Source organism: Mesocricetus auratus, unplaced genomic scaffold (assembly GCF_017639785.1).
Source record: "Mesocricetus auratus isolate SY011 unplaced genomic scaffold, BCM_Maur_2.0 Super-Scaffold_100007, whole genome shotgun sequence".
Lineage (NCBI taxonomy): Eukaryota > Metazoa > Chordata > Mammalia > Rodentia > Cricetidae > Mesocricetus > Mesocricetus auratus.
The window spans coordinates 80,498,990-80,516,461 of record NW_024429191.1 but is presented as its reverse complement, the minus strand read 5'-3'; the positions used below and the strand labels follow the sequence as shown (position 1 = coordinate 80,516,461).

The window sequence follows — 17,472 nt, the reverse complement described above, 5'->3', positions numbered from 1 at the left end:
GAGTCTGTACCCCAGCGCTGGAGTGGGGTAATATGCTGAAGCCCAGGAACATGTTAGTGAAAACATCAACCTCTAGATTCAGTGGAAGAGCGTCTCGAAACCATTGCGCACAGTCTCGGAGAATCTGCAGTGATAATGGGGAGAGGGGGGTACCACGATTCCCTCTTGAAGGACTGCAGGTGGAAAGGATGCTGATCCCCTGGACCACACACACCTCTGTGTACGAATCTAAAGAGTAACACTTCCGTGTCATCTACTCTTGGGTGAGCAAGCACTTAGAACCCGAGAGCATTGTCACTGAGAGACCCTTTTACAGAGGATGAAGCCAAGGTCTAGGGACATAGGGGCATCTGCTAAGGGTCCCACAAGTTCCATGTGGAGTCACGTAGATTGGCCATGGAAACCCTGAGTCCTTTGTCCCCCTGATGTTCACCAGCTCCCAGGCATAAGCACTTAGATACAGTCCAAAGGGGCAAGATAGGGAAGAAGACACCATGGTTAATCCATCTTCCATTCTAGAATTATTGTTAGGTTTCAAATCCGTGACAAATGGCTGTGGTGCCTATTTAACATACCAAAGCAGACACTGGTCACCAAGTTCTCCCTGCCTCCCCTCAGTCACTACAGGGTCCTTCTGGCTGGCATACCCAGCCCCTTACCCTGAACTCTCCAGCCCAGGAGGCTGAGCTGCTTTTCCCTATATAATCCAGCCATTTTGGTTACCCCCATCTCTTTGTATTTTGGGCCTCCTAGCTACTGCACCTGGTTCCCTCTCTCCCCTCTCTCTTCCCCTCCCGCCTCTCCTCACATGGCACAGCGCAATCTGATCATGTCCCTGATGTCTCCTGTCCCTGATGTCTCCTGTCCCTGATGTCTCCTGTCCCTGATGTCTCCTGTCCCTGATGTCTCCTGTCCCTACCTCTGGCTGTACTCTCTCACACATCTACAATAAACCTTCTCCTCCACTATACCTAAAAGCAGTCATGTAATGTTCATTTCCTCTTTGTTTCTTTTTTTTTTAATTCCGCTATCTGTGCTATATTCCCTAACCCTCACCTTCTTCCAAAACTGTCCAGTCAAATCCCCCAGTCAAAGACCAACAGAGCCCAGAAACATTTGCTTTCACATTTAATCAAAGGGAAAAAAAAAAACTTAAGAATTAAGATGACTGGCAGAGGGAGCCAAAGGAAGCGCAATGGGGCTGAGTGTGGACCGTGAGGGGCAGGGTCCTCCTTCTCCTGAGGGAGGGAGGGAGGGAGGGAGGGAGGGAGGGAGGGAGGGAGGGAGGGAGGGAGGGAGGGAGGGAGGGAGGCAGGGAGCCAGCTTGGTGGGTACCAACACGTTCTAACTCAGCCCTGTGCCAGGTTAGCTGAGGAGACTCAAGGCCTCTATTCCCACCTGGCCAGCACTTGGGAGGGGTACAGAGTCGGGCTCAGTGGGAGAGGTAGGAGGCTGTTCAGAAAGGAGGGGCCCAGCCCTGCGCCTTGCACGTTGCTAGGGAAGATGTGACGATTGCTAGTCTACTGGGTAGGTATCCAGAGGGAAAGACTGCTCCCAACTCTCCAGCGTGGTGCCCACCAGACCTCTATTAGGCCATGGCCTTTCGGTCAGAGGGCTTTGTGGTTTAATCAAGGGGGATCAGGGGCAGCTCTGACCCTACACTCGTCCTCCAGGGGAGGAGGAAAGGAAGCAGGGAAATGCTCTATTTCCCAATACCAGTCCCCTTGGGCTAAGTCGGGTCTGGGCCACAGCAAGAAGCTGAACTGAAGGAAAGGACAGAGACTGAAGGGAAACAAAAGGCGGGAAGATGACTGTACAGGGTGTATGCAGAGCTGTGCAAATGAGCAGCGGCCAGGCCCACCTCTAGTCTCATTTGCATATACAACAGCAATGCAAATGCGGTTTCTAATATAATAAATATATTTCTAGCATTTGTAATAAATATTCTGTTTCTTCTCCCTCCCTCCCCTCCCCTCCCCTAGGAAATGGGCACACAGTGGTTCAGGGTCAGCTTGGGCTGACCCTGCAGCGAAAACTGACGCTCAAGAGAATTGGGAGGCACAGGGTGGGGTGTGGGGCCCCTAGAGGACAGGGGGGCACAGGGTGGGGTGCGGGGCCCCCAGAGGACGGGGGCCCCCTCAAGAAGGATGAAGGATGAGATGTCTCCAGATGTCAAGGACAGAGTTCTTAAAAGGGTTATCCTATTTTACAAAATCACCCTAACCCAAGGACTAAAGGCTGGTACTTAGGACAGGAGACCACAGGAGAGTAGAGGAAGGCCCAGGCTCTGGGGTCTGGGATAGGGGCCTGTAAGAAATGGGGGGGCTGGGGGGAACCCATAAAGGTACCTCAAAGAGCCACCTTCAAGAGACAGCAATCCTCTGCCTCCCCTCAAACCAAGCAAACCCATGCAGGTGCAGGAACAACACACAAACACCGAGCCCAGAAACAGGGAGCAGCACCACAGTAGGCAAAGCACAGACTGTCCCGCCTGGAGTGCCAATGGCATCCCCTGGAGTTGTGTGGCTAGTGTTGCTAAAGGTAATCTATCTGTCTCCAAGCCTGGACTTACAGTCTCCCCACCCCTCCTCAGGCCCCATCACGTCAGCCCTAATGCCGGGGGCCACCTAGATCTATCTAGAGAAAAGCCCAAAGGGAACAAAGCCTGGTGTGGGCTGTGGAGCCTGGCGTACTTTTGGTTCCAGCAACGGAGGGCTCAGTGCTCTGGGCCCTATTCCAAACCTGGGGGCTAAGCCTACTGCCACTGCCAGTTACACTGTTGAGGAGCAGGGCTTAGAAAAGAGGGACACATTAAGAAAATCCGTGGAGAGACTTTGGCAGTGAGAAGCTAGGAATAAGCAAGGGACCAGGCTATGGTTGCTCCTCAAGGAGCTGAGACCTGTCACCGGCTGCAACAACTGACCCTCACCGGGGCTTCCCCAGTATCTAACATGGTCCAGACTGACACTACTGCCCAGGGATGCCCAGCTACTAGTGTCTTAGTACCTGGCCACAGGAGAACAGCCCATGGTTGTTCCAAGGACTATAGTAAGGGGTGGGAGGGGCCAGGGAACAGGGTGGGTGTGGCCAGCCTAGTGGAGAAAAGGCTGGCAGGGTCCTAGACCTCCTGACCACAAGACCCCACCCAGTAGCTCTGCTCTCCCATGGTCTGAGCATTACAGAAGTGACTCTGAGATGCTCCTGGACACAGCATGGTCCATACAGAGGGATGTCTGGTGGCCAGTGGACATCGGGAGTGGGCAGCACCTGGGTACAGAGGTACCCTATGAACACCCACCTCCCTGGCAGTGCACACCTCTGTCCTGAAGCCTGCTGGGAACTGCGATCCAAGGAAAACCAGAGATGGAGGGTAAAGATCATTATCAGGGTAGGGGAGTGTCACAGATGGGGGAATATGGATTCCCAACCAGGCAGGGAACACGGCTCAGTACACCCAGCTGACAGGCACCCACTGGGGCTCTGTTCGCAGCTTCTCCATGGCAGCCTGGAGCTCACGGAAGGTTCTCTCAAGGTTGCTGTTAACCAGGCTGAGGTCGAAGTAGTGCCCATATCCTCTCTGGATTCGGCTGCTCTCTTCCACTGTCCGCCTCAGATCTGCCTCCTGTCCCACACAAGGGGCTTCAGTCAGTGCCTCCAGCTCCATTCCGTCACTAGAGGGATCTACAGCCCGCCTACCTCACCCCAAAGCCCAGCCACAGTGGTAGAGATTCCCTGTGCCCCACAAGGCTGTGCTACTGCACCTAGCCTGGATGGATGGGAGGGAGGGAGGGAGGGAGAGTTTTTGTGATACATAGAGCACTAACCATTAAGCCACCCATGGGCTCTTCACTATAGTTCCTGAAGTGAGGACCAATTTTCTCCCATTAATGACACAAAGCTCAGATACAAAGAGGTCACAGTGAGCAATGGCTCAGGGACCTGCCTGACTCTGGCCAGTGGATCCTTTAGCCTGACCGGGCCCCTTACTATGGCTATGAGGTGGCATCAGAACTTACCTGGTACCAGGATGATGCCACAAATGGACAAGCTAATCCCCGCCCCAGACCTCAAGGAAGCCAGCTGGGAAGTGGTGGAGGAAGTGGGACAATGGACACAATGGAGCTGAGGGCAGCCATGTCCCAGAGGCCCCGGCTGCATTTGTTACCCGGGCCACCGTGCCCAGAGCTGGCATCAGCTCCCGAGAGGATGCCGGCCCAGCCCAGAGCACCTCTGTGAAGCAGAGGAGCTGTAGTAACAGGAGCGCGGCTGGGGGGAGCCTTGAGCTCCGAGCTCGGCAACTCCTGGGGGAATGCGGTAACTACATTCAAGTTTCCTCTAGAAGCTTCCACTGGCCACCTCTGTCCCTCAGATCTTCTACTGGCCCTCTGAAGAGTGCCGCACGTAGTAGGCCTCCAGTCAAAGTTCTGCGTCCCTGGCTCTGTCTGAGACGTAGGGCACTGCCTTCCTCTCTCAGCCCTTCCTCTCTTCAGATACACAAACCACTGACCCAAAGTCCTACCTCTCTGAGCTCCAGCACCCCGGGCAACTGGGCAACCCTCCCACCGCTGCTCAGGTCCCCTCACCGTCAGCTGTTTGGTGGACACCCCACTCTCCAGGGCAGCCCGGTTCATGGCTCGCAGGGTCTCAAAGTCAGGGGCCTCAATGAATACCACATAAGGGACAAACTCAGCTGTCCTCAGGACCTTCACCGCCTGCAGGGAAAGAAGAGGCTGGGAGAGCGTGCGTGCGCTAGGAACAGGAAGGATGTGGGGGCGACAGGGTGGGCGGGCACCTGAGAGTGGATGCTTGGGGTGCCCGGGGTTCCGGGACCTGGGTCATGAGCTGGCAGGGGGTGAAGACTAACTGAGGAGGCTCGGGAAGATTCCGGGAAGCTGGAGAGGGGCTGGGTCCCTGGCAAGTCGAGGGGAACAGGAACCCCAGGAGACATGCACGGGTTGCTGAAGGGAACAGAGTGTGGTAGAGGACGCTGACAAGCATGAAAGCGTGGACAGTACCTGGGGGTTGACATCCAGCACGCACACCTTGCCGGACGCAACCACGCCCCGGATAGAGTCGATACGTGTGCCGTACAGGTTGCCCTCATACTCGCCATGCTCCAGGTAGCGCCCAGCACGGATGTCGGCCTCCATCTCCCCACGAGACACAAAGCTGTAGCCCTGCCCTTCCCTCTCTGAGTCCTTGGGCCTCCGGGATGTGTCTGGAGGGGAAGCATGGGTAACCGGTGAGTCAGGCCACCCCATCTCAAATCTGCACATGTGGGTTCCATGTGGGTTGCTTGAACTCAACCCTGGAGACCTAGCCTGCCCTCCGTCTTCCCAGAATTCGCGTCTTCATACACACCTACTCTCACCTTCACCTCGGGCATGCGCGTGCACACACATACACAAATGCATGCAAGACGCTTGCCTGGGAGGATCTGCAGAGAACAGCTTGCCCAATGCCATGTACATTGATGGTAGCAGAGGCTCAGGGAGGGCGAGGAGCCGCCCGAAGCCACACAGCAAGGGTCAAGAAATCTGGGCTTAGCATTCTTGCTCTGGCCTCCAGCAACCACCATCGCCCGCCTTCACCCCCTGCTGTCGCATCACTTAGAATAGAAGCCCTGAGCCATAGGCCACACGCAGCTCAACCCTGTTTCACCATACCCCATGGTAGACACTCGCCTTTTTTTTAACCCGTTTTTGCGAGCAAAACTTGAGAGAAGAAATCCTGAAATAAAGCCAGCCCCTTTCACCAAATCCTGAGCCTGCAGTTCCCCTTATTCACCCACAGAGGGCGCATACCACACTGCTCTACCTGCTCAAGGAACCACCTTGACCTGGTGTCCCTGAAGATGCTCATTCAGGGCTTCTCGGTGCTGCTCAGCATCCCTCCACCACCAACCCTCCGTTCTCCTTTCCCCACACCCACCCACTCTCGCACCTCCCGCTCCATGGCCCCTACTCACAGGGCACTGTGGTGCCGTAGCGGTCTGGATCCCACAGAATGAGCTTGTTTTTCAGGCTGCGCCGGCCCACACCCTGCGCGCCAATCAGCACCAGGGTTTTCCGGCGGAATGGGGGCATGCGGGCCACCTCCTCATAAATGAGTAGCTCGTGGCGGTCAAACTCTAGGCACAGAGAGATGGCACTGCTCACCGGGCTACCCCATGTGGGTGGGAAGGGGCTCTCAGAATACATCAAGGGTAAATGTGCTTGAGGCCTGGGAAATAGAGGAATTGGGCAGGCCCAGGAACGAGGCTGGCAGTATCTGAGGCGGAGTAGACCCGCAGGTCACTTGTGAGGAAGAGAGTTATGACTTATTAGACAACTTGGACAGGAATTAATACCCACCTGCATTCTTGGTAGTCAAATACATCATTCGCTTCTTTTTCTTTCCTGAAAGGCTGCCACACAGGGTCCCTGGCCACAAGGAAACAAGCAAGTAAGCAAACCGGACCATGCAAGGTCCTAAATTGGGTCCTGAGGTGGGGAGGGGGCTCCTACCTGAGGTCGGGGTCAGTTCCAGGTCCCGCTTGACAAATGCTTTCCGCTTCTCCTCCAGCAACTGGCTGGGGATGAGACCAGCACTGCCCCCTTCTACGTGGCATGCCTGGAACGGCACATGCCAAGACCTACCTGGGTAAGAGGACCACTCCCGGCACCCCAACTCTTCTGCCCCAGCACCGGACTTGGAGATGCTGTAGGAGTGCCCAGAGCTCACCTGCCACCAATTGGCGTCATCTTGGTTTACAATCTGGAGCAAGTCCCCAGCGTTGAAGCGCAGGCCTGCTTCCTTGCAGGGGATGAGACTGTCTCGGGCAGGGTCATAATCGAAGTGGCATTTAACAAATACCTGAGCCCAGGGATTTGCAGAGAGTCAAGGGGATGAACAGAGAGCCTGTCCACGCTCTTGCTTGGCAGACAGACAGAACACCTCTCCCTGCCACTCTCCCTGCGTTGATGCCTCCAGGCCTGCCTACCTGGTGCTCCCCTTGGCAATTGGAATGAAGAGATTTAGATTTAGCAATTGAGAAACTGCCCAAGGCTGGGTCAGGCCCCAGGAAAAAGGAAGCAGATACCCAGGTAGGGGTCACTGACACCTAATCCTTTATTCTCCCTCCCACCCTCCAGGAGGACAGAGCTTTGAGAATGCAAAAGCCAAAGAGGAGTTTGAGGTGAGCAACTTCACAATCCACCAATCAGGAAGCAGCCCCCGGGGCAGGTAACAATCCCACCTTACACAGGCCTGCATGTCTTTGCACACTCAGGACACTAGACACAATCTCTTGCACAGTCACGCAGGACTTCCTAGTCATAGAAGCTCACATATCCCTTGCATATGTGTGTGAATGCCTACGCGTAAGACCAGTCAATGTGTGCTTACGCGCCACACCTGGAGGCCGTCAGCAGGGAGGGCCTGCTGTCCCTTTTCCCTTACATGAACACTTAGAGAGGAGCAACTCCAAGAGACCTGGGAGCTACGGCTAAGAGGCTCAGCCATTTCTCCGGCCTGGAGCTGGGTAGGGTTCAGGGAGACAGGCCCACCTGTCGGGGCAGGTGGGGTTCCTGGTAGCTGGGCAGGATCTTGAGGATGACGCTGCCACTGGCGCTGCGCAGGAGCTCCTGCAATGCCCGGGGATCGCTGCCCACCGGCTGCCCATTCACTTCTTTGATGATATCACCCACGTGCAGCAGGCCTTGCTGAGCCACCATGCCTCCGTGCAGAATTCGAGCAATCACCAACTCGCCGCCCTCCACTCTGAATGTCACGCCCTGAGTGATGAAAGGATGGCAGGGCTATCTCTACTCAAATTCCGCCCCTGGTGGCCCTCCCATTCCTGTCCCCACCCTCGCGCCCACTCAAAAGTCTCCTTGTCTCAATTCTTCACTTATAGCCTCAGCCTGGAGAGGACCCCGAGGGAGGGAGTGTGTGTGTGTGTGTGTGTGTGTGTGTGTGTGTGTGTGTGTGTGTGTGTATACTCACATTCATGCATAGCTGCTCCTGAGTCTATGGAGGCCCTCCCTTGGGCTGACCTAGGTCTAATCTTCAACTCCCACCTGCCCTTTCTCCTTTCCCATTGATGACTCTCTGTCCCCTCCCCCACCAGCCTGACCCTCACCAGATGTTCTCCAGCTGTCTTGCGGATGCCCACCATGCGCACTGCATCAGGAGGCACCGGCTGGTTGCTGAAGGTGGGATCTAGACCTGGGCTGGGGGGTGGTGTCTCATAGGTCTTTGAGGCCACTGAGTCATGAGTCTCCAGGAGGGACTGAAAAGGGATGGCAAGAGAAGGGACCATGGGGAAATGGCCCGGTGCTGGCTTCCCAGCCAGGTTCCAACTAGGAAGTTGCCACCCCTACCCACACCCCCGCAGCAGCCAGCAGCCAGGAACCTGGAAGTGAGGCTCCTGGAGAATGCGTGCCAGCTCCGCAGCGGTGCTGCTCTGCTCCGACAGCTGCGCCAGGTCCCGAAGGATTTCCTGCACCAGCTCCAGGTTGTTATCCCGAACGGCCTCCAACTTCGTCTCCTCCAGACGCTCGTGGGCCTGGGGTATGGAAGCAGTACAGGTGAGGCCAGCCAGACCCAGGAGTCCTGGGATGCCAAAGAGCACTCCTCCTCTGGCTCCGAGCCCCTAATCCTTAAACCCTATTTACAACATCACTCTGGGTCCCACTTCAGCTATGCAACACAGGCACACACACACACACACACACACACACACACACTCACACACACACACACTCACTCACTCACTCACTCACATTCATGAGTACTTTGTTTTCCTTTCTCCAGAAAATGATGAGTACAGCTCTGTTTATGGGGGCTGGAGAGATGGCTCAGCAGTTAAGAGCACTGGCTGTTCTTCCAGAGGACCTGGGTTCAATTCCCAGGACCCACTTGACAGCTCACAGCTGTCTATAACTCCAAGATCTGACACCCTCACACAGATATACACGTAAGCTAAACACCTGCACTAAAAAATAATAAATGATTTTTTAAAAGCTCAGTTTATAGGTGGGACAGCACTAAAGACAGACTTCTGTTTCCATTTTCTTGACTCACATGGTCACCAAAAATCATCAAACTGCCCCCATCTCCCTAAATAATATAAATATATGGGTCCAACATCATGGTCTGATGAGACCTTAGACATCCTTCTTTTATTAATTTATTTTTTACATTCCAATCCCAGTTTCCCCTCCCTCCTCTCCTCCCGCCGCCCCCCCAACCTCCCATCTGTTCCTCGGAGAAAGTAAGGCCTCCCTTAGGAAGTCTACTAAGTCTGTCCCATCATCTAGTTGAGGCTGACCGAGGCACCTCTACACTCCCCACATCCCTGTGTCTAGGCTGGGCAAGGTATCTCTGACCTCAGACATCTTGTAGCCCAAGATCAGAAAGCCGTGGAGGTAAAGTAACTTTCCCAGGGACTTGAACCTGGGTCTCTAAGCTCAGTGTTTCTTGTGGGGAAGGAGCAAGCAATCAGTTCATGGGACCAGCAAGATGACTCATCGTGTACACTTGTTACTCAAGCCTGCCAACCTGAGTTTGTTCCCTGGAACCCACATGAAGGTAGAATGAGAGAAATGACTTCACAAAGCTGTCCTTGAACCCCCTGTGCATGCTATAGCACCCATTCCCATCATGTAAACATCGTGACACTTTAAAAAATATATCCCTTTAAAGAAATTGGGTTGATAACACTCAGGAGGCAGAGGCAGGTGGATCTCTGTGAGTTTGAGGCCAGCCTGGTCTTCTTAGCGAGTTCCAGGACAGGCTCCAAAGCCACAGAGAAACCCTGTCTCAAAAAAAAAAAAGGAAAAATAAAAAGGAGAGAGAGAGAGAGAGAGAGAGAGAGAGAGAGAGAGAGAGAGAGAGAGAGAGAGAGATGGGGATAGTTCAGCAACTGAGCCACAGCTGGATGTATCTGATTTTTTTAGGAGTTTTATGTGGAGGAGCTGTGTCTTTCCCATGCTTTAAGATTGTGTGGCTGCCCTGCTCCCCAGTGATCCTTCTCCAGGGGATCTGCCATCCACTATGAGCCTTGCCTGAACCTGTTATCCTATTTGAGACTGTTCAGCAGTGAGTGCCACCCCTTCCACATTTTGATTGACATTCTACTGAGAGAGACAGCTTTCCTGGGATTGGGGAGATAGCTCAGATCAGAGGTTCTCAACCTTCCTAATGCTGCCACCCTTTAATACAGTTCTTCATTTTGTGATGACCCCAGAACCCGTGTGAATGCTGGCTTGGCAGCAGATATTCCATCATTTCAGCCTCGAAAGAAAAGACAGGAGAGCCTCAGAACAAACTGGCCAGAGAGACTAGACAAGTCGGTGAGTTCTAGGTTTCCTTGAAAGATCCAGCCTCAATGAGTGAGGAGGGAGAGCAATCAAGGACGAATCCCAACCTCAACCTCACGCTTCCATACACATGTGCATGTGTACCTACCCACATACGTGTGCCAACAAACGTGTTAACCATGCATGCACACACTGAGAAGAAAAAAGGCTTTTCCTTCCTCCCTCCCTCCAACCCTTTCTCCTCCTTTCTCTGGGTATTGCTATGAACGTTTTTTTTTTTTGATCCATTGATAGTTTTATTTAAATATAGCCCTTCTCACTTGCCTACACGATGTCATAAACAGTTTGGGTTTTTGTTTTGTTTTGTTTTTGTTGGGGGGGTTGTTATTGCTTTTGGGGGTTTTTGTTGGTTTTTTGGCTTTGTTTTGGGTTTTTTGTTTGTTTTGGTTTTGGGGGGTTGTTTGTTTGTTTTTGGTATTTTGAGACAGGGTTTCTCTGTGTAACACTAGTTCTGGCTGTCCAGGAACTTACATCCACCTGCCTCTGCCTCCCAAGTGAGGGGATTAAAAGTGGCTGTTGCCTCCACCAACACCTGGCTGACAATTTATACTCCATTGTGGCAGAGTTCCACCTGCCTCTGCCCCCAAGTGCTGGACTAAAGTCGTGAGCCACTATACCCAGCTTTAAGTAAAACAACAACAAAAAAATTAATGTAAGCACTTTAGCTGAAGTATTATTTTAGTACATTTTTTTGCTATAACCAAAAATCACCTGTGTCTGAGGGCTAGGAATGTATGTCATGTATATCAGTGACAGTACAACACATGCTTGGAATGTGCAAGGCCCTCATTCAATCCCGAGGATGACCAAAAATAACATCAACAACAAAACCACCTTGATACAGAGTAACTGAGAAACAATACAAAGTTATTTCTTACAGTTTTGCATTCCAGGAAGGCTTGAAAAGGAGTCAAGCTAATTCTCTCCTGTGGCTATAAAGTTGCTAATCTCACTGAGAAGAGTCCACTCTCATTAGTTAACTGCCCCCTAAAGGACACACCTATTAATACAACCACATTGAGGGTTCTGTGAATTTTAGAAGAGACATGAACATTCAAGTCATGAATCCTATCACAGTGTCTAGTCGGAATACTGTAAGCAAAAGTTACTTATTACCATTTCTGTACAATCAGCAAAAGCTGATGTCTGGATAAATGCTTCATTTTCCCTTAACTTTTGACTATTTTTCCACTTAATTTTTAATTTGTACATTGATACAGCTCAAAGTTCAAAACTACACTAAAAGATAAACTCAAAGTCTCAGTTCCATCCCTTCCCACTGACCCCGTACCCTAATCATATGCACACCAGAAGAAATCTCATTGGTTAGGAGATTATGTTGTTTCCACAAGACTAAAATGTTTATTTCTCCTTTGTTGTGGGATAATCTTTTTGTGCTCTGCGTGAAGATGTGTCAATTTTTCCTCACCTGCCTAAGTCATCTGATGGTTTAATAAGGAGTTGAATGGCCAATAGCTAGGCAAGAAAGAATAGGCGGGACTTCTGGGCAGAGAAAGGAACTCAAGGTTAGAAACAGGCACAGCAGGAAACACCAACAAGACATGGAGGGAGCTGGACATACAGAATGGAGGAGAGGTAAAAAGGCAGTGGTAGATCAACAGGTTAATTTGAGTTATAAGAGCTAGTTGGGAACAAGTTTAGCTAAAGACTAAGCTTTCATAATTATAAGTGTGTCATTATTTGGGGCCTGGCAGTCCAAAGAAAGTCCTACAAGAAACACTTGATACACTCCCTTTATATTTATTTTTGTTTTTTCAGGCAGGGTTTCTCTGTATAACAGTCCTGGCTGTCCTGGAACTCACTCTGTAGACCAGGCTGGTCTTGAACCCACAGAGATCCACCTGCCTCTGCCTCCTGAGTGCTGGAATTAAAGGCATGTGCTTCCACTGCCTGACATTATTTTCTTTCTTTCTTTCTTTCTTTGTTTTGGATTTTTACTTTTAGATTTTATTCATTTTTTTATTTTATGTGTATGGGTGTCTTGCCTGTAAATATGCCTATGCACCATGTATATGCCAGTCCAGAAAAGGGCATCAGATCCCCTGGAAATGCAGTTACAGACAGTTGTGGGCTGCCATGCGTGTTGTAATTTAGGAAGATCAGCGCTCAAGAGAAAGAGGCCATGAGACAGGGTTCAAGTAGAGGGTTTTTTTTTTTTTAATTAGGGGAAGGGATTTTAAAAAAGGGAAAGAGGGGGAGGGGAAGACTGACCTCCGGAAACAGGAGCAGCAGGAGACAGGAGAGAGGAAAGAGGGGGGTGGGAGAGAGGGAGAGAGAAAGAGAGAAAGAGAGAGAGAGGTGGGCAGGGCCCATTTAAAAAGGAACTGTGGAGGAGCACAGATCTTGTCCCACCAAAAGAGGGAGTGTCCCAAGGCTGATGACAGATGACAGGTACCATTATAAGATGGCACTGGGAGGAAGCTACGGAGGCGAGGCTTCAAGTGCTTACTAAGAAAAACAATTGGCTGCCCAAACTCACACTGGATGAGGTCATCACACTAGCAGACCGTGCCCAAGAGGGAATAGGACACTAGATACGTAATAGGAATACCTTTGAATTACTGGGCAATACTTTTCCCGCCCTGTGGTTTTTTTATTTTAAGAGGGCTTTACCATTAAACAATAAATAAGATCCTGCTTGACTGTACTCCCTATTGCGTCTGATTGTCTCCAGGTTCCGGGGAGGCTGCGGGACAGGTGAACAGCACATTCTACCCTCTCTGACCTTGACCCAGTGGGCCCCCAGAGACCCCCAACAGAACATAGTGAATATGCACAGGTGGTACTCTTAGTGGCTGCAGCTGAGGGCGTATCCTGCAGAGAACCCCAAGGACAGGCCAGTACAGATGCCTGAATAGTAACAATGAGAGTGCTGGAAACTGCACAAAAGGAGGCTGGGAAATGGCTATCAGTAAAGTTCCTGCTTTGCAAGCATGAGGACCTGAAGTCAGATGCCCAAGACAGATGTTAAAAGGTGGAATGGGGTGTGCCTGTGATACCAGCAGGCGGAGTAGGGATAAGATGGCAAGATAAAAGAGGACACAGATTCCTGCAGCTCATTGGCTGGTCAGCCTGGCATCTGTGAGAGACCCTGTCTAAAAACAGCAAGGGCTGGGGGGATGGCTCAGCAGCCGGAAAGCGCTGGCTGCTCTTGGAGAGGACCCTGGTTTGTTCCCAGCTCCTACATGGCAGCTCATGACTGCCTTGAAATCCAGTTCCAGGAGATCCAGCACTTTCCTCTGTTAGCTCCTTGGGCACCAGGTATGAATATGTTGCATGTACATATATGCAGACACACACACACACACACATGTATATGTATCTTTAAAAAATAAAAGGTGGAGAAAGATCATGAAAAGACATAAGACATCAACCCGTGGCCTTCACATCCATGCTTAAGGTCTCACATATAAGTACATACACCAGCCAGGTGGTGGTGGTGCACACCTTTAGTCCCAGCACTTGGAAGGCAGAGGCAGGCAGATCTCTGTGAGTTCAAAGTCAACCTAGTCTATAAAGCTAGTTCTAGGACAGCCAAGGCTACACAAAGAAACCCTGGGGGGTTGTTTGGTTGTTTGGGGGAAGAAGCTCCCAATATGTCACCGGGTTGGTCTCAAACTCTCACCCCCATATGACCCTCCCACCTCAGTTCCTAAACCCTGGAATTACAGGCATGCATGAGCCAGTCACCAAACCCAGCTTTATACAGGGAGATTTTAATTTTTTTATCGCCTTGATTTATTTTATTACATTTTACTTATTGAGGGGAGCATGCCACAGAATGCATGCAGAGGCCAGGGGACAATTGGCTGGAGTCAGTCTCCTGAAATGAGACCCTAGTAATATCTCATAGACATACAATGAGGGGTGACGTAGACAGACAAAATGCCTGGCATACAACAGGTCCTTTCCCTTTCTCTTTCCCAAAAAGGACGGGGAACAGCATCCTACACGACCACCTAAACTGTCCAACTTCCTCTTGGCTTGCCCGTGTTCCTACTAAGGGGGAATAGGTCATTGATGGAACACAAGAATCGTATACAGGGGCAGAGACCAGCCTGTAAGGGGAGGCCACCCCCCAGAGCACCGTCCCTGGAGCCTGAGAGACAGAAGCTTGCCTGGCTCCGGGTCACTTCTGTGCCCAGGGTCAATGCTGGGAATATGAATTGCAAGAAAGAACAAAGGCGTTGGGGCACCAGGAATGTGAGCACTGCAGCCCAAGCGCAGCTTTTTGGCTAATGGGATCCAGCTCTGACCCGGGTATCTGTCTTGGGCTCCTAAGAAGTTGCTCCTTTGGGCTGTAGCACCTTCTGCTACATGGATGGAGGCAGACAAGGCCGCTAAAGACACTAACTTGACCAAGAAGGGAGCCAGGCACCTCCCCAGCAACTCTCCTGCCTTCTTGGACGTAAAGACTATGATGGGCTGAACTTGGTAGTCAACTATCTATAATCAAAACTTAAGTAGCTGTGATGAGTTTCTTGATTAGATCATTCAGTGTGGAAAGGTCCACCCTAAATCTGGACCACACCTCCAGGTGGCAGCTCATAGAAACAGATGTGGGAGACAGAGAAGCCTCCGCCTTTTGCCTGCTTGCCCTCACTCTTGGCAAACCCATCCACCCTGTGGCGGAGGCATTCCTTCGCTCGTGTTAGACCCTGCTTCTCCAGGATTCCAGTGCAGATCTGTAGTGACTTCTTGCCTTGCCAGTGAACTTGTAGTAGGGGCCACACCCTTTGGGCGTGGTTTCAGGTGTAGTCTGACCCCTTTAAGGTATAGGAGCTGCAGGCTCCTTGGGTCGCTGAGAGCATTGGAAGGGCAGAGACTGCATCTTCTGGAGCGGGAAGGCCTCAGTGGTTATTTGCTCTTATCTGTGTAAGTTGTTCCCCAATAAAACACCTATTCATCTTTTATCTTGGGGATGGTGAACTCATTTAAACCTCACCTTCACAGACTGAAGACCATTAGCTCTTGAGGAATTCCCTAGGACTCCAGCACCAGATTGAAATGGATAAGACATCCAGCCTTATGGACGGAACTACTGGATTCTTTAACTTCCCATCAGGAAACAGTCATTGTAAGCCACTCTAATAAATCCTCTGTGTGTGTTATATTTATTCTAACAGTTTGGTAGTTTTGTTCCTAAGAACTCCAGCTAACACAAGGACCCCTGACCTCATCAAAGGCTGTTCCACCTGTTTCTTATGGCTTCTGCCTGGACTCTTACCCATAGGCAGTTCCAAGCTCAACTTCTGCAGCCCAGAGAAATCTCTGAATAGGGAACCATTAAACACAAAGCAAACATTTTGGAGGGCTGAAAAGCAGCTGGCTCACCCGTGCTGAACACTCTCAGGCTCCATCACACTTGCCAACTTCTAGAGGCCTTAGGAATTGAGAGTTGGCTTCACAATGCTGAGTTCACGATGTGTTTTCATAATTGGTTTATGCCCGGTGGCTTGGAAGTTAATCAACAGTATTCTCTGTTTAATCACAGGCCCCACCCACCGCATCTCCAGTGCCTGCATTCATGATTCCCTGACTTCCTGTTTAAGTTTTATTACATCTGCATGGATTCTACACAGTCCTAAGGTGAATGTAATTGTAGTTATTTTTACCTTTAAAAAAAGGAGAATCATACTATCTTTGTATAATCCTAGGGGATCTTTGCTATCTTTGTAAAACCCTAGGGGCCCAGTTTGGGGCTTCACATTTACTTACTGAGTGAAAATTTATTCTATCTACTACTTTTTACTCAGTTGTTATTTTACTAGGACTGGTTTTTAAACTTTGTATGTATTAGTATTTTGCCTTCATGCATGTATGATTACTATGCTTGTGCCTGATGCCTCAGACGGCCAGATAAAAGTGTTGAGTAGCCTGGAACTGGAGTTACATATGGTTGTGAACTGTCATGTGGGTTCTAGGAACCAAACCAGGGTCCTCTGCAAAAGCAGCAGGTGCTCTTAACTGCTGAGCCATTTCTTCACCCCGCCTCAAAAGATTATTTTCTGTAGAAGTGATTGATGTATATACAATTATTAGAGGCACTGGATCTGGGACCCGGGAGAGTGACTTGAATGTTCATGGTAACCACGTGAACCATTTTGATCACAAAATCATCCTCAACATGACCTGGGATGTAGCTCAGCTGGCAGAGTGCTTGTCTAGCACGAAGGAAGCCACATGGATCCCCACATAATGTAACAAGGCACAGTGGCACATGCCTATAATCCCAGCATTGGGAAGGTCAAAGCAGGAATTCAAAGGCAAACTCTGTGACACAGTGAATTCAAGGCCAGCCTGGGCTACATAAGACTCTGTAACTCATACACACCCTCAATGTAGGGTCTAGCAACTGGGGCCAGGTACATGGCCAGGTGACAGTAGAGGAAACACTAGTATCCTAATTCTGCCAACTCCTGAGCCAAAGCCAAAAACAGACGGCAACCCCAGACCTGCTATCGTCATCTCCCTACAAAACTTTTCCACCCTCTCATTCCAAGTGTTCTAATCTTGGCAAAGGACAGAATTCTCCTTTGAACTCTGGACTCGTAATTAAACTCAAGAACTGGAGCAGGTGCTGGAAAGCAGTGTTCCAGAGCTCTCCAATGGAGGTTCAGCAGAAGTGATTGGTTTGGCTATTGGGACATTAACAAATGTCATGCAGGCAAGCAGAGGCAGTGTCTATGATCTGGAATTTGTCTTCCCTTGACCAAGAAACCACCATGTAGGGGAGACGGGGCCACCCTCGCACAGGCTGAGAAACTACATGGAGAGAGAGACAGTCATCTCGTGTGTTGCAGCCTTCTGAACTGAGACAACAGTCATGGGCCATCTTAGACCACCCAGGTCACCCAGGTGAGCAAGCCCAGGCCAGCAGAGCATCCAACCTGCCCACAAAGCCACGAGAACTAAACCACAGCACATCGGGCAGTTTGGGTTGTAGCAAAAGCTAACTGGTTTGCTGAGCTCCCCACTGCCACACCTTCCCCTCACCACACACGGCCCTGTGAAGGCTCCAATCTTATTGGCTTCACTGTGCCCTCATTGTTCAAGAACCCTTGCTTGCTCTGCCAGCTCATCCACT

General features: G+C 50.8%; 1 protein-coding gene across 2 annotated transcripts in view; it reads right to left on the bottom strand.

The window, feature by feature from the left end:
* Nucleotides 1-1,115: 1,115 nt before the first annotated feature.
* Mpp2 (membrane palmitoylated protein 2) overlaps nucleotides 1,116-17,472 on the bottom strand; it is a 29,673-nt gene continuing 13,316 nt past the window's right edge. For both annotated transcript variants that reach the window (XM_005070080.4, XM_005070079.4), the window contains 10 exons: nucleotides 8,396-8,548; nucleotides 8,123-8,272; nucleotides 7,548-7,775; nucleotides 6,724-6,855; nucleotides 6,507-6,612; nucleotides 6,354-6,422; nucleotides 5,969-6,130; nucleotides 5,016-5,218; nucleotides 4,584-4,712; nucleotides 1,116-3,622 (listed from right to left, as the gene is read on the bottom strand). In XM_005070080.4, coding sequence (XP_005070137.1) covers nucleotides 3,446-3,622; nucleotides 4,584-4,712; nucleotides 5,016-5,218; nucleotides 5,969-6,130; nucleotides 6,354-6,422; nucleotides 6,507-6,612; nucleotides 6,724-6,855; nucleotides 7,548-7,775; nucleotides 8,123-8,272; nucleotides 8,396-8,548 — 1,509 coding nt within the window. In that variant the 3' untranslated portion in view covers nucleotides 1,116-3,445. The remainder of the gene's footprint in view (nucleotides 3,623-4,583; nucleotides 4,713-5,015; nucleotides 5,219-5,968; nucleotides 6,131-6,353; nucleotides 6,423-6,506; nucleotides 6,613-6,723; nucleotides 6,856-7,547; nucleotides 7,776-8,122; nucleotides 8,273-8,395; nucleotides 8,549-17,472) is intronic.